The 20,710-nt window shown below is 39.0% G+C and overlaps 1 protein-coding gene across 2 annotated transcripts in view; it reads left to right on the top strand.

The window, feature by feature from the left end:
• Positions 1–20,710, top strand: part of LOC146608620 (gamma-aminobutyric acid receptor subunit gamma-3-like) — a 179,810-nt gene that overhangs the window by 144,473 nt on the left and 14,627 nt on the right. For both annotated transcript variants that reach the window (XM_085348963.1, XM_085348962.1), the window contains exon 8: positions 9,480–9,632. In XM_085348963.1, coding sequence (XP_085205089.1) covers positions 9,480–9,632 — 153 coding nt within the window. The remainder of the gene's footprint in view (positions 1–9,479; positions 9,633–20,710) is intronic.

Here is a 20,710-nt window from a genome sequence, read left to right as displayed (position 1 = left end):
ATAGTTCAGTCTTGGAACTTTTCAGAGAACATTTTCATTATCGTTATGCAGCCTGAGGATCAGAGAGCCCATAGGTCAGGATAAACCTGGCTGGGGAAACCTTCAGTTCACTCATTAAGACCTACTCAAGGTCCCTTAATCCCCCCCAAAAATAATACTGCTGTGAGGTCAGAGAAGCTTATTTCTGTGTTTGAGTGAGTAAGTGATTTAGCTACGGACTTATCTCCAGGCAGTTAAAAACCAGACCAGGCCACTCATCACTAGCCAAGCGATGCTACTGACTAACCAAAACCATACGAATCACTTGGCTCTTCAAATAACTGGAGTTGGTCTCTAATTTACCATCACTGGCATGTCGCTGGTGTCGACATATATGCAGGCTTCTCCAAAAGTGAGTCCTCCGTCCTCCTGCAGGATAGCCAACAAATTAAAAAATGAGTAAGAAAAGTAACATTTAGAGGCGTTTTCTTTACAAAATGAACAAATTGCATCAGCAGAATATCATCCCAACAATTAGTTTGTTACCAATCCTTAGGCAGTGGTTCAGCTATCGAAAAATAACTTAAAGCATCCCAAATGTTGCTTAAACTAGCATTTTACATGGCAAACACCAGAAAATAGTTCATTGTGAGCGGGTGGATAGCCCAATGAGTAGTTTCAAAGCAGCCCTTCAATAAATTATTAATAGTTTTTGCACTGTGATGGCATAGTTTACTCAAATTATATTTACAAAAGTGTAGAAAACTTTTAAAACTTAGGACAGGAAGACTCTGATACATGTTGAAAGCAGGGGCAAGCTGACTTGTGCTGAGCTCATTAATAAAACAGCTTTCCCATGAATTTTCCTTGCAGCTTCCCAAACGGAAAGTAGTATGGCATGCAGAGTCTGTAGATAACTGTAGGACAGCCCACTCAGGCTAATAATTATTCTGCAGAAGAGTATAAACAGAGGGGTTATTACTGTCCAAGCAAAATGTAAACACAGGGTTTGCTTGTTACGATACACATTTAGAGCCCAAAAGTCACCATGCTGCACCTGGTGGCCGTCTATCTGGGAAGGTACAATGCTCCAGCCTCCACATATTCATTCATATTATAGTATGCATTAATATTACATAAGGTAGATGGCATTATGGTATTTGCAACAATAACTTGTGGAGTGCAAATACGGAGAACAATTCAAGCTACAATAAACAGTTGTTTTATTTACTCCTGTTGTTCCACTTCTAATAGGCCTTTAATCTGCTTTAGTAGTACAACATATATCATCCTAGACATTAATGGGAACATTAAGTATAATGAAATAGTTTTATAAGGTGAAATGGAAGAAAAACCAAGTAGTTTTATGTTGGACTGACTGTGCTGTGATTAAGATTGTCGCTGCAGAGAAAAAGAATCAGATTCCCTTTATTACACAATCTGATTGCAAGAATCCCTTTTTAATATGACATTTTTATATTGACAGCCAGCAGGGCTTGGCAGACTCCAAAAACGAAGGTACAAGGAGTTATACTCATAAAAAACTAATTACCGTAGTTTTCGGGTCATAAGCTGCTACTTTTTCCCCACACTGTGAACACTGTGGCTCAAGAGTTGGGAGTTCGCCTTGTAATCGGAAGGTTGCCGGTTCGAGCCCCGGCTTGGACAGTCTCGGTCGTTGTGTCCTTGGGCAAGACACTTCACCCGTTGCCTACTGGTGGTGGTCAGAGGGCCCGGTGGCGCCAGTGTTCGGCAGCCTCGCCTCTGTCAGTGCGCCCCAGGGTGGCTGTGGCTACAATGTAGCTTGCCATCATCAGTGTGTGATTGTGTGTGTGAATGGGTGGATGACTGGATATGTAAAGCGCTTTGGGGTCCTTAGGGACTAGTAAGGCGCTATATAAATACAGGCCATTTACCATTTATACTGACGTGCGGTTAATGCATTTTTTTTTTCCATGCGGCCAAAAACATTTTGCCTGGTAACAGTAGACCAATCAAAATGATAAGTAGTGTATATATACGGTATATATTTTTATCGGTTGTTAAGAGACGTTGTAATGTTGTTTGTGCACTGCTCCGTAAAAAACCCATAAGCAACGTAATTTGTGTGTTACCGATACGTACGTATACTTAAAGGTAGCCGTGTTACAGGCGCTGTTCGAGGAAAAAAAAGCATTTGCAGAATGTATTTTTGTATGTTACCATAACATTTATGTTACCTTACGGATTAAATTAAACGTTAAAAATCCTCACGTGTAGTATTTCTCTGTAAATATCTCATATTACAGGTGAAACGCATACGGCTTAAAATACGGTGCGGCCTGTACAAGTACAAAATTGGTTTTCTTTCTACAATTAGAGCATGCGGCTTTTAATCAGGTGCGCTCTGTAGTCCGGGATTTATGGTAGATACACTGCACATTTTGTCTCTATTATGCCAACTCTTGTCAATGTGAGCCTGAACAACTATCTGATGAGTTTCACTAAACTCTAAAAAGAAAAAAAAAATCTATAAATTGTGTAACAATTTTAGAATAATGTCCCATTAAATTAACATTAAACATTAAATTATAAAAACCATGAATATTGCATCATCTATAAAACATAATATCATGAAAAGAATCTGGGAATGTGGAGAAATCTCTGTATGCAAGGGAAAAGGCTAAATGTCTTTTCATTTCATTTCATTTCTTTTCAAATGAAATGAAATGAAATGAAATGAAAAGGCCAAATGTCTTTTTTCTTCTTTTTTTTTTAAATCTGGACTAAAGACATCCAGTTTGTCACCACCATCTCTGATTGTGGCAATGATCGAAATGTATTAGTGCTTATGGAATTGGCAGTTTGCACATCTGGAAAAGTGACATCAAGAGTCTGGGGGATGAACCTGTAGTCCAGATCATCTGGTGCAATACTACAAAGAAGATCCGGGACCATTGAGAGTCCTGTATCAGACAAAAATGGGACAACATTCCTCTCCCAAAAGTCTGCTCTAACCTTCAACGTGAAACTGAAACGGCATTATCTATATTTATTGCTTCTGCAGTCTGCACTCATACAACCTCTTAGCTTTTTAGTTTTTTTTAAATTTATTTTAAATGATTACAGTGGGGCATTCTTATCACAGCTATCATGATTTAAAGCTAATACCTAACAAAAAATATTCTTGATTAGCCTCACTAATGAACCTTTACACTAGATTAAGCTTAATTTTTACAATGTTTCAGAACTGATTAACTGGCTTTCTACACTTTACGATCATGTTAAATGTTAAATGCAACATATCAGTGATCTGGATCACGCATGATCCATGCAGTCACAAAGTAAGCAGTATTTGGCAGTTTTAAAAAATAACTAGTCCTAACTGGAGAGCTCAATTAAAGATGGAAAGAAAACAAACCTCTTTTAAAATCTCACTGAGATCTGAACAACTTTAATAACTAAATGCTGATTAGGAACAGAGCGTCTCTAAACTCTATGACATTTGACTTGGGTCATATGTTCAGACAAAGGTGGTCGTTTCTATAGTGCCCTTTAACAATCATAATTTGCCTTCCATTTCAAAAGTGAACAGTTCAAACATATTGGGGAGCCTTATTTTTGTGCAAAAGCTTGTTTTTTTTGAGACAGTTGTAGTCATCTAGTGGCCATAAAAAAGAAGACATGTTTAAGGAAAATATGTCTGTCTTTTAAACATTAGAATTACTCGGTCAGGGCTTTGTGGTTCTACCAAAGTTGCAGTTTTCATCAACATCTATCCATGAGAACATGTCTTGATTTTATCCTATTAGACATTCATGTTAATTGGAGTTTGAAATGTTCGGGCGACTCCTCCTGGAAGTCATTTGACTGGTTATTTTGAAGTTCCTGACTAAAGGAATAGGGAGCAAGCCTATTTAGTGTCACTTACGTGGCCACAGGGACTTATAAACAGCATGTATAATTATAATAAAGAATTCAGTGATTTTACTCTAAAATACAGTTTCATTTGCACCTCAATCCACAGCTACTACAAAGTATAACACTTTCCTATTTCTACTAGAATCAGCATGATGAATCAAGCCCGTGGCTAGAGGTATCAGTCAGTCTTCTCAAAAATTACACACTGCCCGGCACAACCACCACACATTACTATACACATGCATACAGGTTACTTTTGATGAGTAAAGCAGGAGATGATATTTTAAAGTCTTTCAGCACGTTGGCAAAATGATTAATTTGAGGAAATTTGTCACACGTGTGTGTACGGAGCACTGAACAAATGATGGAAAGATTCTGGATGAGTGCTGTCACCTCTTCCGCTGCTGTACAAGCACTTCATATCCAGCGTCATCCACATTGTGTGCTGCCACCAGCTTGTATTAATAACTTGTCAACAGAAGTGTTTGATCCAGTCAAGTGACGATCGGTACCGCCCGCATAAAAAAGGAGGGTTCCTGCCCCTTCTTGAAATTTTCACATTGATTTTCTAAGTGTAAGCTTGAAGAAAAACGGCTCACTTGGCAGCTGAGTGGTCACATAGATGTCATTACTCTTTGACAATGACAATAGTTGAGCAGAAACTGGTGTAGGAGTAGGTATCTATTTTAACAATAAGGCTGAGTATGTGCTTGATACCTTTCCTTCTGCTTCCCCAAGAGAGCCTTTTCTGACTCCTTTGTTGCACCATGATTTTTTCCTTAACAAAGTTGACAAGTTTTATATAAACTTCTTTTAGTCTTTAAAAAGACAAATTGGACCAGACTGAAACATACCGCTGTGCCTCTTGCTACGATCTTCCTGGATGTCTTTACCTCTCTGCGCTCTTGTCTGACTAAGTGCAGCTATACTAGCATAGTTATCTATTAACTATTAGCTGACAATGACAAGTAGGGAAGGATTTTTTAATTATTTATTTATTTATTTATTTTTACAACTGGTGCTTTAGGAAAAGTAGCAATAAAATACTGAAAACACAAAATGATTTGCATTAGGTCTCAGTCATCAAAGCTTTCATTACTGAAGTGTTAAACGAGTTATTAAAAGTTTTGTCTTTAGCAAATATGGTTCGGGGTGATTAGCGAGATAAAACTCATGCGCAGATGATAAATGAGAGTTCTTGTTTACGTGCTAATGCTAGCTAGGTTTCCCACAAAACGCAAATGGTAACTGATCTCAAGGCACTGAGAGCAGAGCCAGCAATGGCGTTCCTCACGTGCTTGTCCCCCGTCATTCTCTCATCAAAGACCAGAGGTTTATTCACAATGTTTAAAAGACCTACATGTAGAGTGGTGAATTGTTCTTTAATGTCAGTCAGGGACACTTTGGATGGGAAGGCATGTTCACTTGAAATAGGTGAAACATATCCAAGGCTGTCAATGAGCAGGACAATTGATATCTACTTCAACTATATATTATATAAAAATTCAATTAATTTTTTTATAGTGCCAAATCACAACAGAAGTCACTTAAAGGTGCATTATATTGTAAGGTAAAGACCCTACAGCAATACATAAAAAATCCCACCAATCAAACAATCCCCTATGAGCAAGCACTTGGCAACAATGGAAAGGAGAAACTTCAACTCAACGGGAAGAAACCCCCTACAGAAGCAGGCTGCCATCTGTTGTGACACTGTGGAAGAGATCCAGATTAATAATAACTAAAGATTAAATACAGAGTGGTGCATCAATACTTAGAGAGTGTAAAGAGGGGAATGAAGAAGAAACACTCAGAGCATCATGGGAAGCCCCCAGCAGCCTAGGCCTGTTGCAACACAACTAAGAAAGGGTTCAGGTACTCTTGATCCAGCACTAACTATAAGATTTATCAAAAGGGAAAGTTTTAAGCCTAATCTTATAGGAGAGTGTCCTGTTTTCTGAATGCAAACTGGGAGCTGGTTCAACGGAACACCAGAGCTGAAGGCTTTGCCTCCCAACTCTAGTACCCAGTAGCACTGTGAGCCTGCAGTCTAAAGTAAAGAGCTCTGTTAGGATAACAAGGAACGATGAAGTCTTTAAGATAACATGGGCCTGATCAGACAAGATCTTGTATGAGAGGTGAAACCTTTTAAATTTGACTTTGGATTTTCCTTTCTTTTTTTAGTCCTCATCAGAACTCTTGCTGCAGCATATTCAATCAACTGAAGGCCTTCCAGGGAACTTTTAGGACGGCTAGATCACTCTGACATGGGGTGTTTCTAAAGAACATCATTTGGATGTCTGAATTTGGGAATTTCAGACTTATAAGAGATACAGTGGGAAATAAAATTCCATAGGGTGTCTCAGCATATCAGAGGAGTGTGTCTGACTGAAAACTGAAAAATCTCTTACTGACATTCTGATGTCAGTGTCATGTAATAAGACCTGAAATAAAGGTCGTATGGATGTCTGTGTTATCTTGAATATAAGATGAACTGCAAGAGGCAACCGTATCTACATCAGACAGTGCGATGTAATTTTTAAGGTCATGACTTATGGAAACACATATTGCTGCTGAGTTTTGGATTTTTTTATTTTTCAAGCTCTGGAGTTTCCACTTGTAAATTTCTGACCCCAGAAAATGAATGCAGCATAAGTAATGTGGTGCCAGTACTGAACACTTTTCAAGGGCATTTTAGATTCCTAGCTTCAACAAATATCACTTGGACAGTAAATGGTGTATTCCAATGTCTGAGGGGTCCTCGGGGTCATATTTGGTATGCCTTAAAAAAAAAAAATCACAAAATGCAAAACCTTGCCAGGGCTGTGCCAATCTCTCTGCCCCTGAGCACATTCGTAATCACGTAAGCGATCCCCCCGCTACTCAGTACCACCAGCATCACCGCACTCCTACTTCACTGAACACCCAGTAAAAGTGATCATTTCAGTTGAATCTAAAGCATGAATTCAGCTGTTAGAGGACAAAAGGTTGCCTTATTCAGATGTTTTATTCAAAATGACATCATCTGAATAGCTCCTATTATCAAAAGGCAGTCTTCAGAAATATTCAAAATAATACTCGGGTGATATGTAGACCTTTGTCAAAGTTTCCGAACAATGGCTTTTGTTCAGCAAGAGTTGTAGCTCAATATCTCCCCACTCCTGTCAATTATTGGCTGCTAAACAAGCATCCTACAGTAGTGGGACCATTAGAAAGGTAGCGGAGTAAATTCTGCCACTCTTCTCATTTATCTTCTTTTCACGATGACAGTGCCATTATACACTTGTTCGTGAGAGAGAAGTTTTTCCTACTATTTTCTGGGCTCCATTAAGCTTCTCTATGCTCCTCTCTTTGAGTCCTTTGCTGGATTAAATATGAAGGACAGACAGAGCGGGGTGGGAAAAAAAAGACAAGGACAGGAGAAAGCTGGAAAAAGGTGCTGAATTAATTTGTGGAGAGCAATTTTATAACCAATTAAAAAGGATTTTTTTTATGTCCTAAACGATGTCTTCAAAAATTCCAATTTTGATGAATTTCAGTGAAGTTTTACTTCACTTTGATGCACAAAAATGGTCTTAATTAAACATACTGAAGATATTTCCAGCGAGCAAAAAACGTGTTAACTCTTTACCCTCCTGCAGGTAACCTTTGTTTGTCTTTTCTGATCTGAGCAGTGTCTAACATATTTTGGCATGCTTCCAGAACAAAATGACAAAACAAAACAGATGTGCATTAAAGGTCTGTGAGGGCGATCCCTACCTGTACCCTTGGAAAAACCATTAGAACCATGGAAAAACATCAAACTACATCTTTACTGATTCATACTGAGGTGTCCAAACGGGTGTATGTGATATCCTCGTGTTGGTGTTGTACGTGCATCATCATCATAATGTTGGTCCAGGATTAACATTGCAACCGACCAATCATCGAATGTCATAGCTTTGCAATGTGGCAGGAAAAATTTAAATATGCCCTTTTTATATATAAAACTCTTTACTGGTAAGCATTTCAAGTGTCTTCTTTATTAATTTATAGCATATAATAAATGCATTGTCAAGTTAGCTTTGCTGTTAGTCAAACATAGGTTACTCATATCGGGTTGCTAGCAACAGTTTTTAGTAGCATTAACTGATCTTCATGGTTAATGATAACTGAATCCTCAGACAACATCATTGGTTAGTTGCCATGCTGATCCTTGACCAACATGATTTTGACAATGTAGAAACAACAAAAACATGGAGATATTAGATTGTGTGTCATAACTCATCATTAAGGGTATAGGGTTTTAGGCTAAAAAGGTTACGACTGACCAACCAGATTTGGCCCAGAGACAATGATAAGTGGAACGGTACCTATATAGGACTTTCAGTACAAGTCTCATTTGCCCAGTCAAACACATTATTCTGTGCCAAAGTGCTTTACCATACATTCATATTTCAATGAATAGATTAAGGACAACCTGGGGTTTAATATGTTGTCCAAAGACACTTCAACATACAGGCTGGATATATCTGTATCCTGAGCCCCAATCCCTATGTCTGTAGATATGTGGTAGGTCTTTACAGCCTTAGATGCTTTAGATCTCTTTTTCCTCTTTTTTGGGGAGGTGTTTTCATTCACTGACCCGTAGCTGTTTTTGTTAGTGCTTCACCTACATTCTGTCACATCATGCACAATTCTGCTTTTGTTTAATATCTAGTGAGTGTCACTGCTGCTCTGATGAAGTTCAGAAAAAAGTATACCGTCTAATGTTCAGATTCTTTTTCCATCCTTTGTTTTGATGACAGAGATGAAGTTAAGAGCTCAGCATGATGTAGCCTCCAGGTAGACATCAGACTTTTTTAATTACATATGAGCCAGTGTGCTGCTCGGGATCCTCAGGGATGAAGATCGGTAGTTTGTGAGTGGATATAAGTGTAACTAAAAAATAGCAGGGTCACCTTACAGTATTATAAAACTTGAAGAGGATTTTAGAACTGCAAAAATGAGCAAAGGTTTCTTTCTTTTGAGAGCAATGAAAATACTCTACAGCAATCATGCCACACAGTGCAGGCTAGCTTCCAAAGCTTCCCTTTTATTATTTTTGCAATAGTTTCCACAAGTACTTACATTGTGTGTCGGTCTCTATTGACTGGTATTATCAATTTAACCACAATTTCCACAATGTTGTTCATTTAACAGTAAGTTAAATCCCCAAAAGAATGTCATGGATTTAGTTATTGTGCAGCTTGTTTAGTCTTTTTTGCATTTCTACACTTTGGGAAGCAGTAATAAGCAGAAAGAGCAAGCTTTTAGAAGTTTCTGGTTATAATATAAATTTTCTTTGACATCACAGTAACGTTTAAAATGTAGAAGTTTTCAGCCACATTCTGAAGTTGTAGATGGATCTTTATTCTGTGGTTTCCAAAAGAATTTGTTGACATTTTCTCACAATATACATCATTTTTCTGCATAAGTATTGACACGCAAAGTTTAAATTTATTGTGTGTTATTCGATTTGACAGCATTATTACTTCATGATAGTATCTTTTCTGACTTTCTTATATTATTTGTACTTTTTTGCCAGTTGTTTCCACATTCCATTTTCCCTTCCTCAACAGGTGACTACGTGTTAATGACCGTTTACTTCGACCTCAGCAGGAGGATGGGCTACTTCACCATCCAGACCTACATCCCCTGCATCCTGACTGTGGTTCTCTCCTGGGTCTCCTTCTGGATCAAGAGTGATGCCACGCCTGCAAGGACGGCTTTAGGTAAGCTACACAATTTCTCTGCAATCTGAGTTAGGTAGCAATACCAAGGATCTATTTTTGAATGAAATACCAACTCCATTGCCACTTCATCTATGTCACTGCAGTTGTTACCTGTAAAATCTTTCAAATTACCGGAATATATTCACCTAGCATTCGTTTGGAGTCAAAACTGTTGAGTACGTGTGCATGGGCATAATATATTAGTCCTTTGCAAATGAATATGTACGTGACAGTGGGAATTTAGAGGTGCATTAAACCATCATGAAAATTCATGTCCCATCAGCTTGCTTGTTTCCGTTTTGTACTTTGTTGTAGTGTTATTCTTTCTCCTTGCATGACTTGACAACTGTTTTGAATTATTTTCCTCTCTGCTGCATGCCTATCATTAGTTCATTTGCTTTCCTGTGGATGATGATGTTGTGCAAGGTGCTGCTGATTTAAGATGGAACTCGAGGTAAGTGTTTGATGAGTTCATGACCACCCCATCCATTCATAGCTTCATAATTTTATTTAGTTAGGACTTCTATTTCCCCCCTGTGGGTGCCTCATTACAAGCTCATGCTGCGCGGACAAACAATGTTCATATTCACTGAGCTTTGATTAAATTCTCTTTGAGGTCCTGACTTTTTAAAGAGATAGCAAAAGCTGAATTTTGGGGACATAGAAATGTATTTAAACTGTCCGTGACATCTCGTACTGGCTTAAAAATAATGATTGTGGCGTCTGAATGCTGATCACAGTATAAACACCTAAAATGTTGATGTAGAGTAGGGAACAATTTGATATTAGGTGCATACTAGATGATATATGGCACACAGATAAGCATACAGAGATAACTGGTTAAAGCAGACACCAGCAACAAACAAATACATTACATGTATTATATTTTCTCACTGAAAATCCAATTAAGCGCCAGTGCCCCCTGTACCAAATTAACTGGTTAACACTTTGAAGTCCAACTCATCTTTGCAGTTGACCCTCTAACCCTAAGTTAGAATATGTCACTTAGTAAAAATTGTAATTAACTTGTTTCCCCACAAGTTCTGGCATTGGTTTTGGCATGGAATATAGTAAATAATGATTCCACTGACACACATCAAACACTTTGCCTTAATATGGCATCAGGGTTAGGAATTATTATCTATGGTGATTTAGTCCTCGGGGGTTTAGGCATAGGGTTGAGGAGCTAGGGCAGGGGTCAGCAACCTTTAACACCCAAAGAGCCACTTGGACCCAGTTTCCACGCAAAAAAAAACACTGGGAGCCGCAAATACTTTTTGACATCTAAAATGAAGATAACGCTGTATATATTGTTTTTTTTTACCTTTGTGCTTTGTGTGAACAACTAAAGTAAGTAAGTAAAGTTTATTTATTAAGCGCTTTTCACAGACAGGCAGTCACAAAGCGCTGTACACAAATATTAAAATAAACCATACAATCAATAGAATTATACACAATGTAAAAGATCAAATGTAAATAATGTAAAGAATATAAAATACGTAGATCAACAAAAGGCTTGTTTGAACAGAAACGTTTTTAACTGCTTTTTAAAAGAATCCACAGAGCAACTAAGGTGTGTTGCTTATGAAATCCATGAAGTGCTACAGAGAAAATTACATTTTATTTATGTAATTAACACATTTTGAACTCTTAAAGAAGTATAACAAAAGGAAAGACACCCAGCTGAACTAAAATGAACCATGTAGCAAACAAAAACTGTTGTGAGCCGCCACCCTTATATCACCTTTGGGCTTTTGGAGCCTTGGCCTGGCTTTTAAAAAGTAATTGGAAAAAATTGCACTATTCTGCTGAAAAAGGAAAAATAGATATTTACAAAATTCTGCCTAAATATGTATTTTACCTGGTTAATGTGTGTGGCGGGGCGTGGTCTGCAGTGCCGCAGCATGGGAGTCGGATGCACCTGAGCGGCACCCACAATCACGCCTCGCTGCCTTAAAGTCTGTGCTCTCTCTGCTGTTGTGTTGGTGTGTGTCGGGCTGTGAGCTGAAAAGCTACAGCCGGCTGTATGCGTACAGCAACCGTTTGTGAAAAGTGGTCAATAAAGAGATGCTGAAAAGCATTTTCATCTAAACATCGTCGGGTCTGCCGTGATATGTTTACAATGAGACTTCTGGTCCCGAACCTCTGCGCACAGCGTCTGTAAATCGGGGCTTTCATCTTTATGCAAGACTGTAAACTGTCATCTGTGAGGCGTGAGCGGTGTTTGTTTGTAACATAGTTCACGGTGGAGAACAGCTGCTGACATACAGTAATGTGGATCCGAAGATCCATAATTGGCCTAACTGGGGTTGAAAGTCTCGATAAATACACGGCGTTTCGGCGGGTACACCGGCTTCCGCGAGTGTGATGCTTATTTTGAGCGATGAAAAAATAATAAGATATAATTTTATTTTTATATTTCAAAATCACAATAATCTTCCAATTTAGAACTGCAAGTTAAAAAAAAAAAGAACTAAACACAAATAAAATGCACTTCAGCTAAATACTTCTAATTTATTTTCCCAAACCACCCGGAGCCGCAAAATAAAGACTAAAGAGCCGCATGCGGCTCCAGAGCCGCGGGTTGCCGACCCCTGAGCTAGGGTCACATTTATCCTGTTGTATAGAATTTTTACCTATGACCTTAAAGGAAATCTTTTAACAGAAATCCAAATGCATAAGCAATACATAAATGGAATTATAAAAGGTAACATCTTCTAGTTTCTGCTACTTTATTTGTTTAGCACATAGCTTCAGTGCAACATGTCCTTAGCACTTTCCTCATTAGCCCTTAAATCTTGATGCCAATGATAATATAGTCTTTCAAAAAGGGATAATGGAAATGTCATGAGATTCAGTTTTATTTAAAAAAGAAAAAAAAACGTCATTATTATAAGGTTACATGAAAGTCATCCTGGTATTCATGGGGAACAATTCACTTCCAATCTAGTTGACATCTGTTGAAAATAAAGCCTTTTGTTACGTGATTTACTTTGGTTGGTCACTCAAAATTATCCCAAATTTCCCCAGGTAAGACCCCCAAATATCTAAATCATACTGTTATCTCCACTGCAGCAGCTGGCTTCAAATGCCTTGCTTTATGGCACTTTGGTGACACTTGATGGTAGCTAGACTCTAATTAACCTCTTTCACACAAATGTTCTCGCTTGACCCAAGAACTACACTTAAGATTATTTCTCCAACCTCTAGCCACCTTCACCCCAGCTGTCACTTGGGTTGAGACAATCCACGCCACTCTGAAGTTCTTTAATTCCTCTCAGTCCCTCCTGCCCTTCATCAGCCTGCCAATATTACAGAAGGTCATCTGGATGGTCTCTGCGTTAATATCTAAGTTTTACTGGAGTTTTGTCCCGCCCTATTCATTATCAAGCTCAAAGAAAACAATTCTCTGAACAATGAGGCCGCCACCAATAATATAATATCATTGCTTTGGCTTCACTGGGCCAAATGAAAGCTCTTTTCTTGTGCTATTAATGAAAGCAGATGATGACAAGAGTATGTGTTCGGCCCAGCTTGCTTCTTGCTCGTAGGCTGATGCAAGTTGACACGATGACAGTTTAACATCAAAACAGTGTGAAGAGATCAAGAGAGACACAACAACTCGAAGGTTTATTTTGAGTTTGTTTATAGCACTAAAGGAGTTGCTCCTTCCAAAAGCAAATTCTCTTATCTTCCATAAGCCTCAGATCTATTAAACTGAGATATATTGGACAGGTTTTATTCTATACTAATTCCTCCCCCTTTTTTAACCAGCATATAAAGACTAAAGCTACTATGGTTTTTCTACTTTGCAATGACAGCTGCTTTGTAATGTGAATCACACACCTCACAGTGTATGTGTGCCAGTCTGACTCTCCACTCCTGTGTCAGCCTGCCTTTTTAAGCCTGCATAGGACATAACTAAGTCACTTAATGCTTACAGTGTGTGGGTGGCAGTGTATTACATGACCAAAGGCAGTGACAGACTTGTGATCTCCCTCTCACAACAGGTAGCGCGAAAAAGCAGGCAGCCCCAGTCCTGATAAACATCCAGTTTCGGGTCAACAACAGAAAGTCATTTAGCCTTCCTCCTCTAGTACAACGCCCCCGTTTTAGAGTCAGCCTGAGACCTGATCCCAAAGCTGAAAGGGGAGAGGAGAGATAAGCACAGGAAAAGCTGGACACAAGGGAGGAACAGAAAAAAAGTGTAAAGCAAAGTGATGGCCTTTGGTACTTAAAGGCAGGGAGAAATGTCAGCTGGACGGAGTGGGATCAAGTCGGATTGAAGAGAAACTCGAGTCCAAGAAAAATACAGAGGATGCCACTGCCCCTGCTGACCCTCCACCCAACCGCTAAAGGGAAAGTGCCTCGACAAACCGTTAACATGTTCCAGGTGGATTTTCCAAAGAGCTCTCAGTCATACATTACTGCTTCAGCAGGATATGTGGACACCAGCGAGCTAAAAGTAAGTGAGCTGAGCTCAGGCTGATTCCCATTAGACCTCAATCTTTGTAGCGCAAATGGATCTTGACATAGATACAGGGGGTTGGTGATGGGAAATAAAACCACCCCAAGGCAGAAGCTGAGACTGTAGAGCTTTGGGGGTGTGAAGAAGAACCATGGTGCTGGAATTAATTGAATCTACTGGTAACATCCATCATCATGCTTCATAGCATTATCCAGAGAAATACAGAGTATCACTTAGTGTCACCAGTTTACTTCAAGGAGATCCACAGAGAACAGAGTCTTCCCCAAACTCTACCATTTTTGCTTTTAATTGTATGTACGTAGGTTTTAAGATTTCTGCCATTAACCCATCTTATAGGGGGCAGCTCAGTGAAAAGAAGTATTTAAAAGCAAAAGAAATAATAGCCCGAATTGTAAGGTACTTTTGAAGAGACGCTTCACCACCAAGTCTCAGAAAGGATTTGCAACATTTTTGTAGAACACACAAGACCCGTGTCTCCAGAGGAAACTGTGCAAAACCTAATAAATTGCCTTAAGCATCAATTGTGACTGGAGACAACAAAACTGAGAATGAAAACAGTCTGGAGGGAATAAGAAAGAAGTGAGCTACCAGCCCTCCTGTAGCCTCCTCATCTCTGCTCGAGGCTATATTAGCTACTACAAGCATAACAGAGCTGAATCTCTGACCTGTTAGCAAGAACACTTTAACTTGGTGAAGAAACTATGTTTCTTTGTTTCTCCTGAATGCATTTTACTCATTTTTTAAGCTAACAGTATGATGGTTTTGGATGAATGCCATGCTATAAATTGCTTTACTGCTTTTTACACTGAACAAAAATATAAACGCAACACTTTTGTTTTTGCTCCCATTCCCCATGGGATGGACGTAGAGACCTAAAATTCATTCCAGATACACAATATAACCATCCCTCCCAAACAGTGGTCACAAATCAGTCCAAATGTGTGGTAGTGGGCACGTCTGCTATATTGAGATAATCCATCCCACCTCACAGGTGTGCCACATCAGGATGCTGATCTGACATCATGAGTAGTGCACAGGTGTACCTCAGACTGCCCACAACAAAAGGCCACCCTGGAATGTGCAGTTTTTTGCGCTATTGGGGGTCTGGGGACCCAGAACCGGTCAGTATCTGGTGTGACCACCATTTGCCTCATGCAGTGCAACACATCGTCGCATGGAGTCTATCAGATTGTGGCCTGTGGAATGTTGGTCCACTCCACTTCAATGGCTGTGCGAGGTTGTTGGATATTCGTGGGAACTGGTACACGCTGTCGTATACGCCGGTCAAGCACATCCCGAACATGCTCAATGGGTGACATGTCCGGTGAGTATGCTGGCCATGCAAGAACTGGGACATTCTCAGCTGCCATCTGCCCTGAACAATGTGAACCATGATTCATCCGTGAAGCGCACACCTCTCCCACGTGCCAGACGCCATCGAATGTGAGCATTTGCCCACACAAGTCTGTTACGGCGACGAGCTGGAGTCAGGTCAAGACCCCGATGAGGACGACGGGCATGCAGTTGAGCATCCCTGAGACGGTTTCTGACAGTTTGTGCAGAAATTGTTTGGTTGTGCAAACCAATTGTTCCAGCAGCTGTCTGGGTGGCTGGTCTCAGACGATCTTGGAGGTGAACCTGCTGGATGTGGAGGTCCTGGGCTGGTGTGGTTACACGAGGTCTGCGGTTGTGAGGCCGGTTGGATGTGCTGCCATATTCTCTGAAACGCCTGTAGAGACGGCTTATGGTTGAGAAATGAACATTCAATGCACGGGCGACAGATCTGGTTGACATTCCTGCTGTCAGCATGCCAGTTGCACGCTCCCTCATTGCTTGTGGCATCTGTGGCATTTTGCTGTGAGACAAAACTGCACATTCCAGGGTGGCCTTTTGTTGTGGGCAGTCTGAGGTACACCTGTGCACTACTCATGATGTCAGATCAGCATCCTGATGTGGCACACCTGTGAGGTGGGATGGATTATTTCAATATAGCAGATGTGCCCACTACCACACATTTGGACTGATTTGTGACCACTGTTTGGGAGGGATGGTTATATTGTGTATCTGGAATGAATTTTAGGTCTCTACGTCCATCCCATGGGGAATGGGAGCAAAAACAAAAGTGTTGCGTTTATATTTTTGTTCAGTGTAAATAAAGCCATGAAGCCTCACATTACTTGCAAGGGTTTTTGGACCATTTTGCAATCCCCACATGTTCATGCCTAAACGCCAATGAGAGACTTTGTATTGAATTGTTCAAGTGTGGTCTGAATAAGACTCTTCAAATGGAAGAAAAACTAGATGGTGCTGGGAAATTGATGAAGATGCAACCACTAGCTGGTGGTACAGTGGCATTTATTCATTGATTCAAGACTTTCGTAGCTTTTTAATGAGAAAGAAAAGCAATATTGTGATTGCTTCCCTTTTGTCAGAGGGGGTTAGACTCTCTAGGAATTCAACTGTGGCTTTTATAAAGGCTGTTGTGACCATTATCCCAATAAGTCCTCTGAATTTAAAGCTAGAACGTGTCATTTTTAACTCCCCCAGATCCTAATCAGTCCATTAAGGTCCATTCCGGTAACAGAAGTTCAGTACTGATCACTTTAAGGCACAAACCACAAGGGTACAGCTAAGCACTCCCTGTAGAGCATATAATACAGGCTCATCATCCAGTAACTGAAGTAAATCTGTTTTCTGATCTGATGACCCAGTGACTATGGTAGGGCCCATTTAAACACAAAAACTACCAAATTTTTCAAGTGCTGTCTGTGAATCGAAAACTGGAATTGCACATTTCTTGTGTTGCCAATGTTTTGTTGGATCATCCATCCACCTCAATCTCCTCCATCTGAGGACTGTCACTTCTCCTTTGCTTCCAAAAGAAAAGATTTTTAATTTATAACGCCACTAGAGAACTTATCACTTGAAGAGGAGCATTTGTCATTTGGGGGCATTTGCTAAACCAGCTGATACTGATTGTTTTTCTCAGTTTGACAGTCTCTAGCACCCACAGCTCCACTCTGGACACTTGTCATTTTCTTCCCAAGAAATGCTCTTCAAACCCAAACAACAAAGTGTTTGGTTAGTACACATGATGTATAATGTTCAAATAGTAATTTACTCAAATCCAAATGGAAATATTCTAAAACTCTGAGTTACTTTATCTCCAATATTCAATTTTGAAAAGCACTCTTAAACGCTCCCTTTTCAACAGTGCCAAAAATGTTAGCCATAAGATAACGATTGTGCTAATTCTTATATTGTAATTGTAACACAAATTTAAAGAAGTTATTTGTGTCCAAAGTTGCTTAAATGTCATCTGACCATCAGAAGATACGCAGCTGAGTAAATATATTGTAGAGAGTAGACTCCCATCAGGCTATTTACTCCCAAGTGTCTCCTTGGTCAGAGGGCATGTAGGGCCATTTGACTGATTACACGTCTGGGTCGGGGCTTTAAGTCAGGCCTCTTCAGTCTGCGGGAAACACCTTTAATCACATTAGATTGAAGTTGCTGCGTGTAGCATTTTAACCTCAATCACCAGCACATTAATTTGAACACATCAGCATAATTACCATAAACAAACAAGGCTCTCACCGAGCAGACTGTCAGCTCTTATATATACTGTATTGTACTTTGTGTTGATGCGGTGGAAAGCCTGCCAGAGTGCTGCATAGCTCAAATCATGAACACCCTGAATTTTGTAAACAATACCAACTTTTAATCCGTTTCAACTATTTCAACTGCATAATTTCAATTTCACTTGTCAGAACACATATATGTTTTTTGGGGGGTGGCTTTGATCTCTAATCTTTTTGTAGCATTTCTGGCTATTTAAAAGAAAATATACCGATAGAATACAAACAGCCTTTATGATGGGATGCAAATCTGGTTTTGAGGCAAAAATATCAGAAAGAGTTATCATTTGTTTCACAAATTTGATTATCAGTTGAAGAGCAACGAGATGGCAATCACGAAAAAGCCAAGTTCAAGACTTCAGTAACAACAACACCATCATCCTGGAAAACAAAATTGCCTGTTATACAAGCTACAGCCTCAAGGGCTGAAAGACTGAGCCAAGGTAGAACTGTCGAGACTCTGCAGTAGCCCTGATGGACAATTGAGGCTGGCTCCAAAAGTGATTCGATCAATAAATTCACAAGCTTAGGTCTCAGTCACAGAGGCATAGAGGCTGATCGGGGGCCTTAAGTGCTTCAGTCAGATAAATATCAAGCTTACAGCCTCAGCATATATACATTTTTGCAACTGATCCATTTGGAGTTTGTTTAGCCTTAAGATTAGGTGTGATAAGACAGGCAGCTGTAGCCCATAGCTGGCTGCTAGCCATCACGTTGGTTAATTTGAGTCTTTGAACTGGACCTGTATGCATAGGTTCAGTTTGGTCAGTGCAAGTCATTTATTTAACACTAGCACACTGCAAAAACTTTTTATCAATCTTTTAATCTTGAACCTAGAAAATTTTCACTTGTTCCGTTGGCAGATTTTTTCTCTAAATACAAGATATTTTTGCTTGAAATAAGTGAAAAATCTGACAATGGAACAAGTGAAAACTTTCTACTTTCAAGATTCACTGTCTTAAAACAAGTTCATATATCTTAATGAAATATTACTCTTTAGCTGATTGTGTCTTATTTTCATTTCATTTATTTGTTCATTTTCAGGCACAACAAATACCTATATTGAACATAAAATGCACAAAACAAAAAACAAAAATTGCCTGAAAAAGGAGTGGGACGAAGAAAACTTATTAAATCCCACCCCTATACTCACTCATCAACAAAAAAAACAAACTTCCCGCAGCTACGCCCATCATTGCATACAGACCCATCAACAGCCCCGGGCACATACAAGCATCTAAACGGCAGCTCGCAAACAACAATTAGAGCCTTCATAACTGAATACAGAATATATAAATTATAAATTGCATTACCACAGGTAACAGGCAGTAATAACTACAAGTAACAAACACACATACATATACATACATATATATCTACACACACATGTACATATATGTACATACATACGCACACTTTTTTTTTTTTTTTTTCTTTTTGGAATCCATACCAGCAATGGTAAGAGAACAGACATTACAGAGCACACTAAAAGCATCATTGAGTATTCTGTGACCAGACCAACTGTTTGTAGAGAAATTTAAATCTATGAATATTTTTGCATTGTTTCAATTGTAAACTCAGACTGTTCCAGATTTTCACACCACATACAGACACACAAAAACCTTTACGGGTTGTTCGAGTTCTGGGTAATTTGAATTCTCCAAAGCCTCTCACATTATAAACCTTTTCTCGAATTTCAAATCTAGTTTGTAAATTTGCCGGTAAAAGTTTAGTAAAAGCTTTATACAAAATTATGGATGTATTGTAATTAACCAGATCCTGGAATTTAAGTAACTTTGCCTGAAGAAAGAATTTGTGAGTATGATCTAGATAACCAGCCTTGTGAATAATACGCAGTGCTCGTTTCTGTACTGTGACTAATGGATTAGTTGTATTTTTATATGTGTTTCCCCACACTTCCACACAATATGTAAGATATGGAAGAACCAGAGTACAGTACAGAGTACGAAGTGCATCTTTATCAAGGTATGGTTTCACTTTGTTCAAAACTGCGAGGCTTCTGGAAATTTTGGTTTTTATGTGTCTGACGTGGGGTTTCCATGAAATTTTGTTATCAATTACGACTCCCAAAAATTTGTTTTCACTCACATTATCAATTGGTACACCTTCAATGATAATTGGTAATTCTACATTATATTTTAAATTACCAAAAAACATTGCTTTAGTTTTATTTATATTTAATGATAATTTATTTATGTCCATCCATTTTTTTATTAATTTTAGCTCCCTGTTTACGGTCATTACAAGATCAGTATAATCATCGCTACTGAAAAATATGTTGGTGTCATCTGCGAACAGTATGAGTTTAGTACTTGAGAAACATCAAAAATATCATTTATGTATACATTGAAAAGTTTTGGTCCCAACACTGACCCTTGGGGAACACCACATGTAATACCAAGTTTCTCTGAGTGGTAATGCCCTATGCTAACATATTGTTCCCGACCCGTTAGGTAACTTTTTAACCAGTTACCAGCTTTCCCTCGAATACCATATCTTTCCAATTTATCCAATAATATTGAGTGATTGATTGTGTCGAAGGCCTTTTTGAGATCAACAAAAATACCAACTGCATATTTATTTTTATCCAGTGTATCAGTAATTTCTTCTACTGCCTCAATTATCGCCAAGTGGTTCTTTGCGCATTTTAAGTGCAATGAGATATTTATGACTAGAAATAAGACAAATATACTTGGTAAGATTTTGAGTTTTTGCAGTGCATTGCACACTATATGAATTCAGCTCACTAACCAACCTAGCATTACCTGATAAATTTGCACTCCATTCTATCATGCAGTTGCACTAAATGTAAGCAAAGAAACAAGAACCAATAACAACAAAAACCACATGGCTGCAATCATAACGCTGACAAAGTGTGCATTCCAATAGGAGAGGCTACATCCATCTTTCATTTACAACTTTTGATCAAG

The sequence above is a fragment of the Diplotaxodon limnothrissa genome, linkage group LG23 (genome assembly GCF_057381915.1).
Source record: "Diplotaxodon limnothrissa isolate DT_005_m linkage group LG23, D_limnothrissa_male_GT1.1, whole genome shotgun sequence".
Classification (NCBI taxonomy): domain Eukaryota; kingdom Metazoa; phylum Chordata; class Actinopteri; order Cichliformes; family Cichlidae; genus Diplotaxodon; species Diplotaxodon limnothrissa.
Note: the sequence above shows the minus strand (reverse complement) of the source record. Positions and strands in the feature narration are given on the sequence as shown.